Here is a 14,717-nt window from a genome sequence, read left to right as displayed (position 1 = left end):
GCATCAAGCCTTTATAGCAATGAGTGCCAATAAGAAGTGATCACCCCGTCAGTGAAAATGATGAGAATTACCAGAGACTTTTTTGGTACAACCTTAGAAGTCTGTGCTTTGTGTTATAAAGGAGGGGAGAATGCTTCTTGCACATATACATCACATTGTTAAATTCTTATCACAGCTCAGGGGAGCAGACATTATTCTCATCCCCATTTTACAGATCAGAAATAAGAAATTTAAGTGAGGAAAAGTGCTCTGTTCCAAGTTACATGGATTCAGGGCTTAAACCACCCTGATGCCCTTTTGCTCAAAATCCCAGCTATGGTTTTGAAGGAAACAGGGAGGTAAACTTCACTAGAGAGTCAAAAATGCTGGTTAATGGCTCTACTTTAGGTAATGAATGGAGACAAAAGGGAAATTATTCAGAAGTCGAGGGAATTGGGACCCTTCTAAAATTATGCCAGGTAAAGTAATCTGTGTTTGTATCAGAGACCTATAATTTATGTAAATCCACATACCTCTTTTTCAGATACTGCATAAATTGGGGAGCGTGTGGCGTGTTGTGGAATTAAATGTATTTGTATGTGTTCGACACACTGTATAATTGACTCAATTATCCATGTGGGGATTATTCACTTTTAATTTGCAATCTGGCTTCTCCCTTCAGTTAGGATGTTTTTGGGCTGCTCTAGGAATGCCAACTAATTTAAATAATAATTTAAGTAAAACATAATTAGGTAAGAAAATTACATTCAATCTTTTGCCAGCTCCTGAAGATTCTACAGCTGAAATGGAACTCTAATTCACTCCCTGTTTTTTTTTTTTTTTCCATTCTCCAATGCTATTTTACTACCACAGGATTTTAATGCTTTCCATAGATTATTGCAATAGTTCCCTGTTTGACTTTCCTGCTTACCTCTTTCCAATCCAATCACCATTCTGCTGACAGTAATCTTCAAAAGACGAAAAACAACACACAGGCACGCACACACACACACACGCGTAATCAATAGCATCTCTCATCACAAAAATTTCTTTACTGGAAAACATTAATGACTCCCTATTTCTCACTAGCTCAAGTGCACACACCATAGTCTATCATTCAAGACTTCATGCCACCTGCAACAGGAAGTTTTCCTCATCCTAATGCTCTACCTCCCATGCTTTATCATTCTTCCCACCTCTGAATCCCTTTAACACACTACGTGTTTTTCTCTAAGGCGACAAAGGTAATCACGAACCCATGTTGTATCCCTGCTCTACTGTGAGATTCTAAAGAGCAGCCTCTGCGGGGATGCGTGTCTCCTATTAAGCAGTACCTAGCTCAGTGTGGCACCCCAAAGGGGCACAATAAAACTTGTCCCTTTGAACTGCTGGCAAGCCTTGAGGGCAGGGATTTTGGTCTTTTGCATCCCAAGTGCCTAGCATAGTGCCTGCTTACAGGGTCTGGTGCTCAGTAACTACTACGGTACATACTACATACGAAGGTACATACTACAAGCTCTGTGGGGTGCCCTACAGAGTTCCAGGCAGGCAGATACTGGAAGGGCTGATCGCACAGTACCTAGGCTGGTGGCGCAGACTTCTACTGCGGGATGTTGTGTGACACCCCCCACTGGTTTGGGGAAGAGTGTTCCCCTTCCTGCCCCCACGCAGCACAGGCCAGACACTGGCTGGGATGGGGTTCTCACTCTTCGTTAAAAAAACCGTGTATGTACATGTACACACACCTAAATATATGTTTATACACACCTACTCCATAAAAATACACATGCATATCCAAATTTGAACTGTGCATGCCTACTCATACTTGGATTCTTTTGATAAGCATAGTACAGTGCCATAATGTATTTTCCTAGTAACATTTTCATTTCTCTAGCTTGCTTTAGCTTATTTTATTGTAATAACGCAGTACGTAAAAAATATACAAAATACAAGCAAGGACTATGTTACCAGTAAGGCATCTGGCCAACAGTAGACTATTAGTACTGAAGTTTTGGGGACATCAAAAGTTATACGTGGAATTTTGACTTTTGGGGGAGAGGCACCCTTAACCTCCAGGTGTTCAAGGGTCAAATGTGCATATATAACAAGTAAATAGATAAATATAAATAAGTTAATATGCGAACAGGGTTAAGGCAGAACACTGCCGGTTGGGAGGGTGGCTGCGACCCTCCCCTGGCCTGGAGGACCGCAGGAGAAGACACAGACCTCGAACCTGAGGGGCTTGGGCCTTCCGGCGTTCCGTAGACCCGCCGCCATTGGCTGAGCTGGAGACAGCTGACAGGCGGCGGCTGGGCGTGGGAGCTTGAAACATGGCGGCCACCACGGCGCTGATCCTGCCGGAGAGCCCCAGGTAGTCGCCAGAGGTGGCATGGATGGGACCGACGCAGGGACTCCCTTGTTAGCTGTCGCCTTTGGCTCCGAAGCGGGGCGGGCCCTGGGCTGGAGATACCGCGGTGCGGCCCTGCAGGAGTGCGGGGGACTGTGGGTGTCTCGCCTTCTCGGTGGTTCACTTACGTGGGGTTACAATGCGCCTGGCAGTTGGGGTCAGTAGGACAGTGTGTGATGTGTGTCACCGTTCCCAGAGTGTGGGATCAGAAGTACCCAAGTCTGCCTGGAGTAGTGCTGAAGCACGTGGAGAGCTAAACAGTTTCTGTTTTCAACTCTCCTTCAGGCCTGATTACGAGAAAGGTTCCCATTAGTGCTGGAAGGTCTTTAATCCCTAACACGTGCCATTACCCCTTTTCAATCAAGATGGACTAGGCCTCGTTTTGGGCTAGTAAGGTGCCTAAGCAGAATTTGGTAACATTGCTTTTGATTTCATTTTAAAATTTATTTTTAGCTCATTTCTACTTATGGTAGGGAAGCTCGGTTGTCCAGGGTGGTGATATAAAGTTCTGTCTTAATATACAATTATTGAAGTAGAAATGACTCCCATTTCATGAAAAACAAGTAATAGTGCAGGTAGTGATGCGGAAAAAGTTGGACAGTAACAATTTCCTTGCGCCTGAATTGGGCAGGAATCTTGACGAAGAGAGTTGTCATTTTAAAGTTTTTTCCCTTCTTCCCGGATTCCTTGAGTTCTGACAGCCAGTTGTTCTCCTCATATCAGTGTCCTGCTTAAGAGCCGCCACGTCACTAAGCCATATCCAGTATGATGCAGAATTGTTCTTATCACATAATTTAAAGTTGATGATTACAGGAGAAGTAGGGTTTTAAAACAACTGTGTGCTGTTACTCTAAATGATTTCATATGTCATATATATGTTGTTTTATCGCGTTATCTGCCATGCAGTATTCTTTGCTTTGTATTTTGGTGTAACTGCCACTTTCCTCCTTCTCTTTCCGTAGTTCCATTGTGGGTTAAGTGGATATTAAATATTTACTGCTGAGTGATTAATGGCATTCCCCACAGAGTGCAAGCTTCCCCTAGTTGTCTGCCTTGCCCAAAAGAAAGAGAAACTTTTCCAAATGGACTTTTTCAACACAAATACTTTTTGGGAGGCATCTGTTTGGAAATGTCCTGCCTCTTTTGCTGGCCATCATCTGTTTTTCTTTATAGCAATCAGAGTTGTTGAAATGGAAACTTAAAGACAACTGCAGTTGTAGACAAGCATGCTTATAGCAAGTACAGTTCCACCTGGAAAACTCATTTTAAAATTTTGTTTTACACATTTATTTAGCATGAAAAAAGCAGTGTCGCTGATAAATGCAATAGACATAGGAAGATTTCCACGATTGCTCACCCGAATTCTTCAAAAACTTCATCTGAAGGTTTGTATTTTTGCATTTCTGTAGTTTATAGTACTTTTCTTGTGATTGCACTGAAACTCTTTTGTCTGTATTTGAAAAACTTTTTGTGACGTATAGTGTTCTCCAGTGTGTCCTAGGGAACACAGGCTCTGTACAAAATTTTGTAATGTCCCAAAAGTTTGGGAAACTCTGTCTTCATTAATCTTTTTTTATTATGTAAATTTTCAGAGTGTATATATATATATTTTTTTTTTCAGAGTATATTTTATGATAGTGTTTACAGTAAATATTTAAGGGTGAATATGATGTGCAAAACTTTTCAAACAAGTTTGACCTTGCAACTGATGTCTCATGGTATATATTTTGGGACTCAGGTTCCGTGTAACATGCTTTGGGAATATTCTGATTTCATTCTTCCTCTTAAAAATAATGCTTTTGGGGCTCCTGGGTGGCTAAGTTGGTTAAGCATCCAACTTCAGAGCTCAGGTCATGATCTCACGGTTCATGAGTTCGAGCCCCGTCAGGCTCTGTGTTGACAGCTCAGAGCCTGGAGCCTGCTTCAGATTCTGTGTCTCCCTCTCTCTCTGCTCCAACCCCTCTCATGCTCTGTCTCTCTGTCTGTCAAAAAATAAATAAACATTAAAAATTTAAAAAAAAATGCTGTAGTTTTCTTATCACCCCAGTATTTAATCTTTCCTTTAATCTTTCCCTTTCACTTATTTCAAGGGTGTGGTTATTTTGGACACATTAATGTTTAGTGATTCACTGCTTGGTCACCAACCTAAGTTAACTTCTTTTTCAGGTTATAAAAATTTAATTCCATCCAACACATGTTTATGGAGCATCTAGTAACTGCTCTTCCTGGTGGTACATGGCATCACCATTAAATGAGAATTAAATGGACTTTTTTTTTTAAATTAGTTTTTATTTTATTTTTATTTTTATTTTTAAAAAATTTTTTAAATGTTTATTTATTTTTGACAGAGAGAGAGAGAGAGACAGAGCATGAGTGGAGGAGGGGCAGAGAGAGAGACACACACAGAATCCGAAGCAGGCTCCATCCAGGCTCTGAGCTGTCAGCACAGAGCGTGACACGGGGCTCGAACTCACAGACCGTGAGATCATGACCTGAGCCAAAGTCAGACGCTCAACCCCAAATTAGTTTTTATTTTAAATTCCAGTGAGTTAACATACAGTGCGATACTAGTTTTAGGTGTAGAATATAGTGATACAGCACTTCCATACTTCACCTGGAGAACCTGGACCCTCTTCTCTTATTTTTCCTCAGAAGCCAGCTCACTTCTGAGTCCCTTCTCCCTCTTAAGTGTCTCTCAAATCCAAGTTCTCTTCATAGTCTTAGTTCAGATCCTTATTATCCCTGCCTTAGACTGCAGTAACTGCCTCCAAACTGATACCTCTACCTGTAGTCTACTCCCTCCTATCACTTCTTCATAATGCTAGTCCATTTATCTCTACAAATATTTTTTTCTAAAAAAAAAAAAAAAAAAAAAGAATTCAGTGTATCTTTACAGTGTTTGAAGCCGTCATTGACTTCCCATTGCCTCGTGGAAAAAAGTTCAAAATCTTTAGAATTGTATTGTAATCACGTTATAACAACATTATAATATGGCCACAGGCTTTATTTTCCCATTTTGCAAGTGCTCCAGTCACACCGGGCTGTGCACTTTTACCGGAATATGCCATGAACTTTTCCAACTCTGTTTCCATGCATATACTCTTTCCCTTACCTGCAATGTCTTTTTTTCCCCTTTTTTATTGAGTAGACTGGATGTCTCAAGGATCTTGCTGTCTCACTCTCAGCACTTTGTTTTCTGTGCTTCTAAAACACTTGGTTCATTGTCATCTCATTTTAGTCCTGCAGTGTAAGTATTTGTTTTATGGTGCCAGGGTCTTTCGCTGACCTTGAAGATCTTGAGCATCATGTCTTACTTATCTTTATATTTTCCATGCCTAATACACTTATATGGTCTGCGTTCAGTAGCTGTTCTTGCAGTTAATTGTTATCCTTGCATGGGAAACACAAAACAAATGCAGGTCCTCTAAATTCCGGGCTATAAGGAATTTGTGATGTAGATGGAGAGACAAGAGGAGCCAGCAGAGTAATATAATAGCAGCCACATTCTGAAGTATTTGTGATTCAGTTATGTTCCTCCCTCTGGTAGTGTTCTAATGACTTTGTGGTGTTAATTCATCTGATCCTTACAGCAACTTTAGGAAGTAGGTACTATTGTCACCCTTATTTCATCCAAGAAGAAACTGAGATAGACACCAGTTAAATAATTTGTGCACGGACACACACCTAGCTAGTAAGCTCCCTGGTTCCAGAATCCATCCCTTCAATCCATCCCTGTTTATTACAATCAACCTCAGGAAAGAGTACAAAACAGTATATAAGTTAGTACAAAAGTGAATGATGTAAGCAATCAGTCCAGAAGTTCTGCTGTGATTTCCCGAGCTGGTAGCTGTCTTCTCAAACTTACAAAACAGTGTGGGACAAAAAACTCTCAAACGAATCTTTTGTTCTTTATGATGAGGGAGGATAGGAAATTTGTAGGAAAACGGTGATATGTAGTTTGTCTTTGATCCTCTCAGTCACTTCTGGGGTTGTGAATAAGTTAGCGTCTATCTTAGAGTAAGTGGGTGGCCAGAGCATTCTATAGAGATGCTTGGATGCTATGCCATCAGTGGCAGGGGAGTGAACATGAGGAGGTCTGGTCGTTGACAGCTGAAGCAGTTGAGAACAGAAACATATGCAGGTGATAACTTTGCCAGCTAAGATAGAAAGCAAAGGTGCATTTTTGTTTTTCCTGGACAGTTTCAGGCAGTGTTCTTCTAGAGGGGTTCCTATTGTGATAAGAGTTTGTAGCAAGTAAAGTTTGCAGTGACATTCAGGATCTGCCAGATTTCTTTTTGTGTTTTTGGTCTGTTAAGTTGGACTTTGCCTTGAGACAAGCAGAGCTCTTAGAACAGTGAAACCTGATGCGGGTGCACAGGTGAAGAATTTTAGGGATTGGGTTGCTCTTCTAAATGTCATCAGCTTAACACTTTCATTTTTTTATGGGCTTTGTCCAGACTGGTTCCTTGGAATCCCTAGTTGGAATAAACATAGGGAGAAGCCTTAAGCATGGAATATGGGTGTGCTTAAGCAGGGGTCTGGGAGTCCTCTTTGAACTGGTCATCTTTCTGGCTCATCCTAGCATATAGAAATACATGGGAAGTTTTGGGGGGTTATTACTAATGCCCGGGAACTAAATGTATTGTGCAGAATGGTCCCACAAGGTTTGTCTCATCCAGCATGCTAATGGAGTCTGCATTGGGAAACACTGACAGAAGTGAGATTAGGGACTTAGAAAGAACAATTTATGGCCTCTGAGTTTAAAAGAAAAAAAAAATAGCTGTCACAACTCATGCAATTAAAAAAGCTCACATACTTTGCTCCACTGGAGAGACTTGTAGGTCATCACACAAAGCCTGTTGGTCCAGCTATGCTGTATGTCTAATTCTGAGAGATCAGTTCTTTGGATGCCTGGCTGTGGCAAACTAGAAACAGCAAACTGGGGGGTGAAGATGCTGCTATGATGGGCGTGGAGGCAGTTTCAAGAATTGACTTATAGGGGCGCCTGGGTGGCGCAGTCGGTTAAGCGTCCGACTTCAGCCAGGTCACGATCTCGCGGTCTGTGAGTTCGAGCCCCGCGTCAGGCTCTGGGCTGATGGCTCGGAGCCTGGAGCCTGTTTCCGATTCTGTGTCTCCCTCTCTCTCTGCCCCTCCCCCGTTCATGCTCTGTCTCTCTCTGTCCCAAAAATAAATAAAAAAAAAACGTTAAAAAAAAAAAAAAAAAAGAATTGACTTATAAAAATCAGATGCAAGAAATGTAAATGCCTAGAAATCTGAGGGTTGGTTGTTTACTTACTTACTTACTTACTTTATTTATTTATTTATTTTTTCCTGAAGTGAAAAATCATTAGTGTATCTTAGGAGTTCCTTGCAATACTGTTCATAGCATTCTGATGCTCATCATTGTGACGGACTCATCATAAGAAATTAGTTTAAACCAATATACTTTGTTTACAAAAGTCTAGAATGGGTGTGATACATTTTAGAAAGATTGCTTTCATAAGTTGGAAAAAGAATTCTTGTATTTGATAGATTCACTTGTGGAACCTCTGTATTTCCTCATTATGACAGATAGAGAAGTCTCAGTATGTTAACATAAAGGACAGTCACAAATGTGAATCTCAGCCTATAGAAATGCCTAAGAATTTTTCTTGGCTATTATAACGTATGGAGGGTGCCACTAGCATTTAATGCCTGGGACTTTAAGGGTCCTGTGTGTAGGAGAGGCCTGCGCAAAGGAGAATTGGCCCCACCGATCTAGATAAAAAAGAAAAGGGCAGTTCATCTCTGAAAATACATTTATTTTGTAGTTAATATAAGATGGTATAAGTTAATATAGGATGTGTAAGGTCTTCTTACACATGGGTTTATTGGGTAAGAATGATATATATACACTTTGAATTATAATAGTTGGAAAATAGTAGTACTGTGTGTTCTTCCATTGAGGTTTTGTGCGTAAGACAGTGAATGTGAGTCAGAGCTTGGGCTCTGGACAGCAGGCCTCTCTGTTTCTAAATCCATACTCTGAGGTTGTTTTTGTTTTTGAGAGCGAGTGAGCACATGAGCAGAGGATAGGGGCAGAGAGGGAGAGAGAGAATCTCAGGCAGGCTCCATGCTCAGCACAGAGCCTGACCAGGGGCTCTGTGTCATGACCGTGAGATCATTGACCTGACCCAAAATTGAGAGTCGGACACTTAACCGCCTGGGTCACCCAGATGTCCCCCCCCATGCTCTGAGTATTTAAAGCCTAATTGCTTTCATAATTATTTACCTAATATACTATCTTCATATAGTAGAAGACATATTTAATTTTCTAAGGAATGTGACCTGATTGCAACTACTGAGGTTAGTTTACTCATCATGCATGTTAACAAAATGAATTCTTCAAAAAAGATAAAAAAGAAAAAGACAATTCGGAAAAATGGATTTTTTAATTTGCTTTTTTTGTGGCTTTCTAGTTCAAAATTCTTAGAGCGTTTAAATTAAGCATCTTGATAACAAATTTTAGATTTCACAAATAGTTTATGAGTAAGTTTTTGTGTTAAGAAATTTACATAGTGTGGACAACCTGAAATGCCCCCTTGGTTAACTCTGGCTCTCCTTTCATCTTCATTCTCTCCTTTATTATTTATTGCTGAATTACAAATTACCCCCAAACTTAGCACCTTAAAACAAGAGTAAACATTTATTATACTCGCAGTTCGTGTAGGTCAAGAATGTAGGAGAGGCTTGACTGCTTGTTTCTGGCTTGGCTGCGTGGTTCTGGCTTGGGGTTCTCATGAAGTTGCTGCCAGATGTTGTTGGGGCTGCTGTTAATCTGAAGGTTTGGCCGAGGTTGGAGGATTTCCTTCCAATATGATTACCTGGTGGGAGGCCTCAGTTCCTTGCTGCACAGGCCTTTCCTCCCAACATGGAGGTTGGCTTCTTCCAGAACCAGTGACCCAAGAGAGGGAGGTGCTGTCCTTTTTGTGACCTGGCGTTTGATGTCACAGAGCTTCACTTTTACTATATTATCCTTGTTAGAAGTAAGTCATTCCGTCTGGATCACATTCAAGGGAAAGAAACGAGGCTCCATCCTTTGAAGGGAGGAGTACTAAAGAATTTTGAGATATAATAAAACCACCACACCTCCCCAGAGGTAGCCTTGTTACCAATTTGGTTTTTATTCTGGATTCTTCATGTGTTAATAAATACAGACGTGCATACACATGTGCATACACATATACATAGAAATGTGCAGTTTGTGTGTTTTTACGCAAGTGGTATCGTACTGTATATATTGCCCTGTTGTTTACCTTTTCTCGCTTGCCACTTTTTTTTTTAATCGTTTTTTTTAATGTTTATTTATTTTTGAGACAGAGAGAGACAGAGCATGAATGGGGGAGGGTCAGAGAGAGGGAGACACAGAATCTGAAACAGGCTCCAGGCTCTGAGCTGTCAGCAGAGAGCCCGATGCGGGGCTCGAACTCACGGACCGTGAGATCATGACCTGAGCCGAAGTCGGATGTTTAACCGACTGAGCCACCCAGGCGCCCCTTGCTTGCCACTTTTTTAAGAGACCTTTCCACATCACTTCATATAGCACTGCCTTATATTCTTCATGTGTTGTTTTTCCTTTCTGCTTGTGTATGTGTATTTATGGCATATCTTCTTTAAATATATAGAAAAAATTAATACCCACTTTCCATTCTATTTATTAAAAAAAACTTTTTTTAATGTTTATTTTTGAGAGACAGAGACAGAGCGTAAACAGGGGAGGGGCAGAGAGAGAGGGAGACACAGAATCCGAAGCAGGCGCCAGGCTCTGAGCTGTCAGCACAGGGCCCGACAAGGGGTTTGAACTCATGAGCTGTGAGATCCTGACTTGAGCCGAGGTCAGATGCTTAACTGACTGAGCCACCCAGGCACCCTGTCACTTTCCATCTTAAAATTTAAGTTTCGGGGCGCCTGGGTGGCTCAGTTGGTTAAGCGGCCGACTTCGGCTCAGGTCATGATCTCGTGGTCCGTGAGTTCGAGCCCCGCGTTGGGCTCTGTGCTGACAGCTCAGAGCCTGGAGCCTGTTTCAGATTCTGTGTCTCGCTCTCTCTCTCTCTCTCTGACCCTCCCCCATTCATGCTCTGTCTCTCTGTCTCAAAAATAAATAAACGTTAAAAAAAATTAAAAAAAAATAAAATTTAAGTTTCTTGGACATTTGTTCTCTAATTTTATAAACCTAGACCTTAATTTTTTCCCATTGAGAGGATAAAAAAGAATGTATCTTGTTTACCTTCTCTTTTACTCCTAGATATGTGTGGGTTGCTTTTGGTAGACAGAAATAAGTTAAATTGCTGCTTTTTGGGAGCAAATAGAGGTACTTCATGCTTAATATTTATTTGACCCAAGGTTGCTTTTGGAGCAGGGTATTGAATATGTGTTTGGAACTTTTTTTAAAGCTGTATTCTCTATTTGCTCCCATATTTTACACTCCATCTTATTTTAAGGTTGCATTCCTGATGTACCCGTGGATGGGGGAAAGTAAATATTCCCTTAGCCCCCTTCACTCCAAACCACTTTATTTTTTTAAATATTTATTTATTTGTTTTAAATGTTTCTTTAAAAATTTTTATTTTTTTTTTTTTAGAGAGAGAGCTAGTGTGTGAGTGGGGGAGAGGGGCAGATTGAGAGAGAGAGAGAGAGAGAGAGAGAGAGCGAAAGAATCCTAAGCAGGCTTCCATACTCAGCATGGAGCCTGACACAGTGCTTGGTCCCCTGACCCTGGGATCACGACCTAAGCTGAAATCAAGAGTTGGATGCTCAACTGACTGAGCCAACCAGGCATTCCTTATTTTTTTTTAAGTTTACTTACTTGTTTTGAAGGAGGGAGAGAGAATGAGTCAGGAGCAGAGAGAGAGTCAGAGAGAGAATCCCAAGCAGACTCTGTGCTGTCAGTATGGAGCCTGACACGGGGGCTTGATCTTACAAATTGTAAGATCACAGCCTGAGCCAAAATCTAGAGTCGGATGCTCAACCAATTGAACTACCCAGGTGTCCCCCCCAAACCACTTTATTTAAAAAAAAAATTTTTTTTTGCATCTTTATTTATTTTTATTTTTTTTTTTTAAATTTTTTTTTTTTTTTCAACGTTTTTTATTTATTTTTGGGACAGAGAGAGACAGAGCATGAACGGGGGAGGGGCAGAGAGAGGGAGACACAGAATCTGAAACAGGCTCCAGGCTCCGAGCCATCAGCCCAGAGCCTGACGCGGGGCTCGAACTCACAGACCGCGAGATCGTGACCTGGCTGAAGTCGGATGCTTAACCGACTGCGCCACCCAGGCGCCCCCATCTTTATTTATTTTTAATAGAGAGAGAGAGAGCGCGCAAGAGCCGGGGAGGGGTAGAGAGAGAGGAAGATACAGAATCTGAAGCAGGCTCTAAGCTCTGAGCTGTCAGCACAGAGCCCGATGAGGGGCTCGAACTCACAGATTGTGAGATCATGACATGAGCAGAAGTCAGACGCCCAACCAACTGAGCCATCCAGGTGCCCCTCCCCAAACCACTTTATTAATATAATGCCCTTGGAAATCTTGAGAATGTCTCTCTCTCTCTCTCTTCTTTTTTTGTTTGCTGTATTTTTTAAACAAATTTCCCTTCCTTGTACATATTGGGGACACTGAAAGTTTATTTTTGTACCTCCTCAATCACTATTATTATTTTGTGAAAACAGCTTATTTAGCATGTGTTCCAAGGCATCAGATTGCCTGACTTGGTTAAATTATAAGTATCCATTGAATTTATTTGTTATTTATTTATTTATTTATTTTTTTAATGTTTTATTTTATTTTTGAGAGAGAGAGACAGCATGAGTAGGGGAGGAGCAGAGAGAGAGGGAGACACAGAATCCGAAGCAGGCTCCAGGCTCCGAGCTGTCAGCACAGAGCCCATCGCGGGGCTCGAACCCACATACTGTAAGATCATGACCTGAGTCGAAGTTGGACGCTTAACCGACTGAGCCACCTAAGCGCCCCAATATCCATTGAATTTAATACAACACGTGGTTCTGATTATATACATGTAATACCATTACCTTCCTCACATTGATGAAATCTGGTACTCTAGGTCATTATTTCAAGAAGACATATGGTAGTCACAGAAATTCTGAAACTTTTAAGTCAAAATGTTGCTCTTGAAGTAAGTAATTGGCATTTTGGCTAAATTTGGCTCATGATTTTCTCAGTCATAAAACAGGGAGTAGAGACTGGAAGTTCTGGTGAGTAGCCTCCAAAAGTACGCTAGCTTAAAGCTCTAATGCAGCTTTGGTTGAACAGCCAGATAGGTGTACGTCATCGTAAGCTGTCAAGGGAGGGCTTGTGAACTTCTGAATTTTCTCCCTATTGCTGTTCGGGAGAGGCAGCCATAGGGAGAGTTGTTTTTAGTATGTGTGGATAATATGGGTTATTTATTTTTTTTTATATCTTATTTTATATTATTTTCTTTTAATTCATTTATTTTTAAAGGAGTTCTTTTTATTTTAAAGTTGTTCAAGTGGTACACATTTTTCCTACATAATAAACTAATAATGTCTTTAGCTCAAGGAGATTATTTTGGATACAAAAGAAAGAAGACTTCTCAGAGGTTCTATTCAGATGGCTGTCTTCTTTCATGTATTGGTCATAAAATTACTGTGTATAATGTGTGAGTTTTGGAAAATATGTATGAAAATGATAAAAAAGACCTAATTTCTTGCTTTATGCATGCTCTTATAATAACTCACATTTTTGCAGAACTCATCAAAATGAAAATTACATGAATGAGTATTTGTATTTGTATGTCTAACTAGAGTACTGTATACTTGAGGACATGAACTGCCTTTCTCTGTAGCACATAATAGATACTCAGTAAATATATTTGAATGAGGAAGGCGGACATTACTGTCAATTATTATTAACATTTTGGGGTTTTACCTTCTAGTATTGTTTTTTCTAAACATCCATTTCTTTTAGTAAATACTGGTAGTTTCCACCTCCTATAAATCATAGAACTTAAAGTAATGTGTTTTTTTAATTTATTTAAAATGAGCTTCATTTGGCATGATCCAGATAATGAATTATACTATGATTTTGAGTTGTTGAAATTTATAAACACATCAGATTCTTTCGCTTTTTCTTAACATTTCTCACCCATGTTTGAATAAAGGAATCTTCAGATACTCTTCTGTGGAGTATCTAAGTTTTGAATACCTGCATGTGTGCTAATAGCTTGCTTTTTGTGTTGTAGGCTGAGAACAGTTTCAGTGAGGAAGAAGAAGAAAAGCTTCAGGCTGCGTTTTCTCTAGAGAAACAAGATCTTCACCTAGTTCTTGAAACAATATCATTCATTTTAGAACAGGTATTTTTATTGCCCCAAACCTCCTAAACATGCTTTCTTTACTGCATATCTGTATTGCTATGATAGCTATCAATTTTTTTTATTTACGTACTTTTTAATTAAAAAAATTTTTTTTAAGTTTATATTGAGAGAGAGAGAAAGCACACGCATGATTGCGAGCTAGGGGGAGGGGTAGAGAAAGCCTTTGCAGGCTGTCAGCACAAAGCCCGATGTGGGGCTCAAACCCATGAACCGTGAGATCATGACCTGGGCTTAAATCAAGAGTTGGACACTTAACCCACTGAGCCACCCAGGGGCGCCTATCGCTTTTTATTTTTTCAAAAAAAGTATACGGTTGGAAGCTGTGAATATATTGTACTTGAGAATTTGAAGGTAGTAAAAATATTTGAATGTATGATTTTTTCCTACGGTATTGCAGTCTACAAAACAATCTAAATGTTAAGTAGCATGAGTAAAGTATTTAACAACGTGAATCAGGGCTTCATTGACTTGAGACAGGTATAAAACATTTTAATTCATTGTTACTGGGTTTATAACTTGGAGAAGTGAGCGCATTTTATTTAAGAAATTTAAGAAATGATTTCGGGGGGATTTATTTGACTAGGATGATAAAACATTTAGAAAAGACATAGTTGTCAAAGGACTTTTTGTCATACAATTTCTTCCTATTAAACTGCCCTTTTGCATCCCTTTTTCAGCCGTTAAATGTGGTTCAAGTCCCATCTCCTCTCACTGTAGCTTTGACCCCTTGCACTTGGCAGTTTTGCCCTAATTTGGATTCCTTTTATCCTTGGCTCATCCGAGTGGAGCACATTGTTAGTCTTTGATTATTTCATGTGTGTCAGCCTTCATTAGGTTTTGAATTTGTGAGGGACCTGTCATATTTTTAATTCACCTTCTATAAACCTAGCACATTGCTGGACTTAAAATAGATTTCAATAAATTCCTGTTGGGTGACTTCATAG

At 40.2% G+C, this 14,717-nt stretch overlaps 1 protein-coding gene and 1 long non-coding RNA gene across 6 annotated transcripts in view; one reads left to right on the top strand and one right to left on the bottom strand.

Moving 5' to 3' along the window:
* Nucleotides 1-2,259: 2,259 nt before the first annotated feature.
* Nucleotides 2,260-14,717, top strand: part of COMMD10 (COMM domain containing 10) — a 214,866-nt gene continuing 202,408 nt past the window's right edge. The window contains exons 1-3 of one of the 5 annotated variants that reach the window (XM_060636326.2): nt 2,260-2,350; nt 3,681-3,771; nt 13,642-13,752. In XM_060636326.2, coding sequence (XP_060492309.1) covers nt 2,310-2,350; nt 3,681-3,771; nt 13,642-13,752 — 243 coding nt within the window. In that variant the 5' untranslated portion in view covers nt 2,260-2,309. The other 4 variants (XM_060636327.3, XM_060636324.3, XM_060636325.2 and 1 more) reach the window with 4 other exon arrangements.
* LOC132681657 (uncharacterized) lies at nt 6,567-9,494 on the bottom strand. Its single transcript, XR_009611179.3, has 2 exons — nt 9,081-9,494; nt 6,567-6,861 (listed from the first exon to the last, which is right to left on the bottom strand). It is a non-coding gene; the product is annotated as an uncharacterized LOC132681657 (long non-coding RNA).

This window comes from Panthera onca, chromosome A1 (assembly GCF_046562875.1).
Source record: "Panthera onca isolate mPanOnc1 chromosome A1, mPanOnc1 haplotype 2, whole genome shotgun sequence".
Taxonomy (NCBI): Eukaryota; Metazoa; Chordata; class Mammalia; order Carnivora; family Felidae; genus Panthera; species Panthera onca.
Note: the sequence above shows the minus strand (reverse complement) of the source record. Positions and strands in the feature narration are given on the sequence as shown.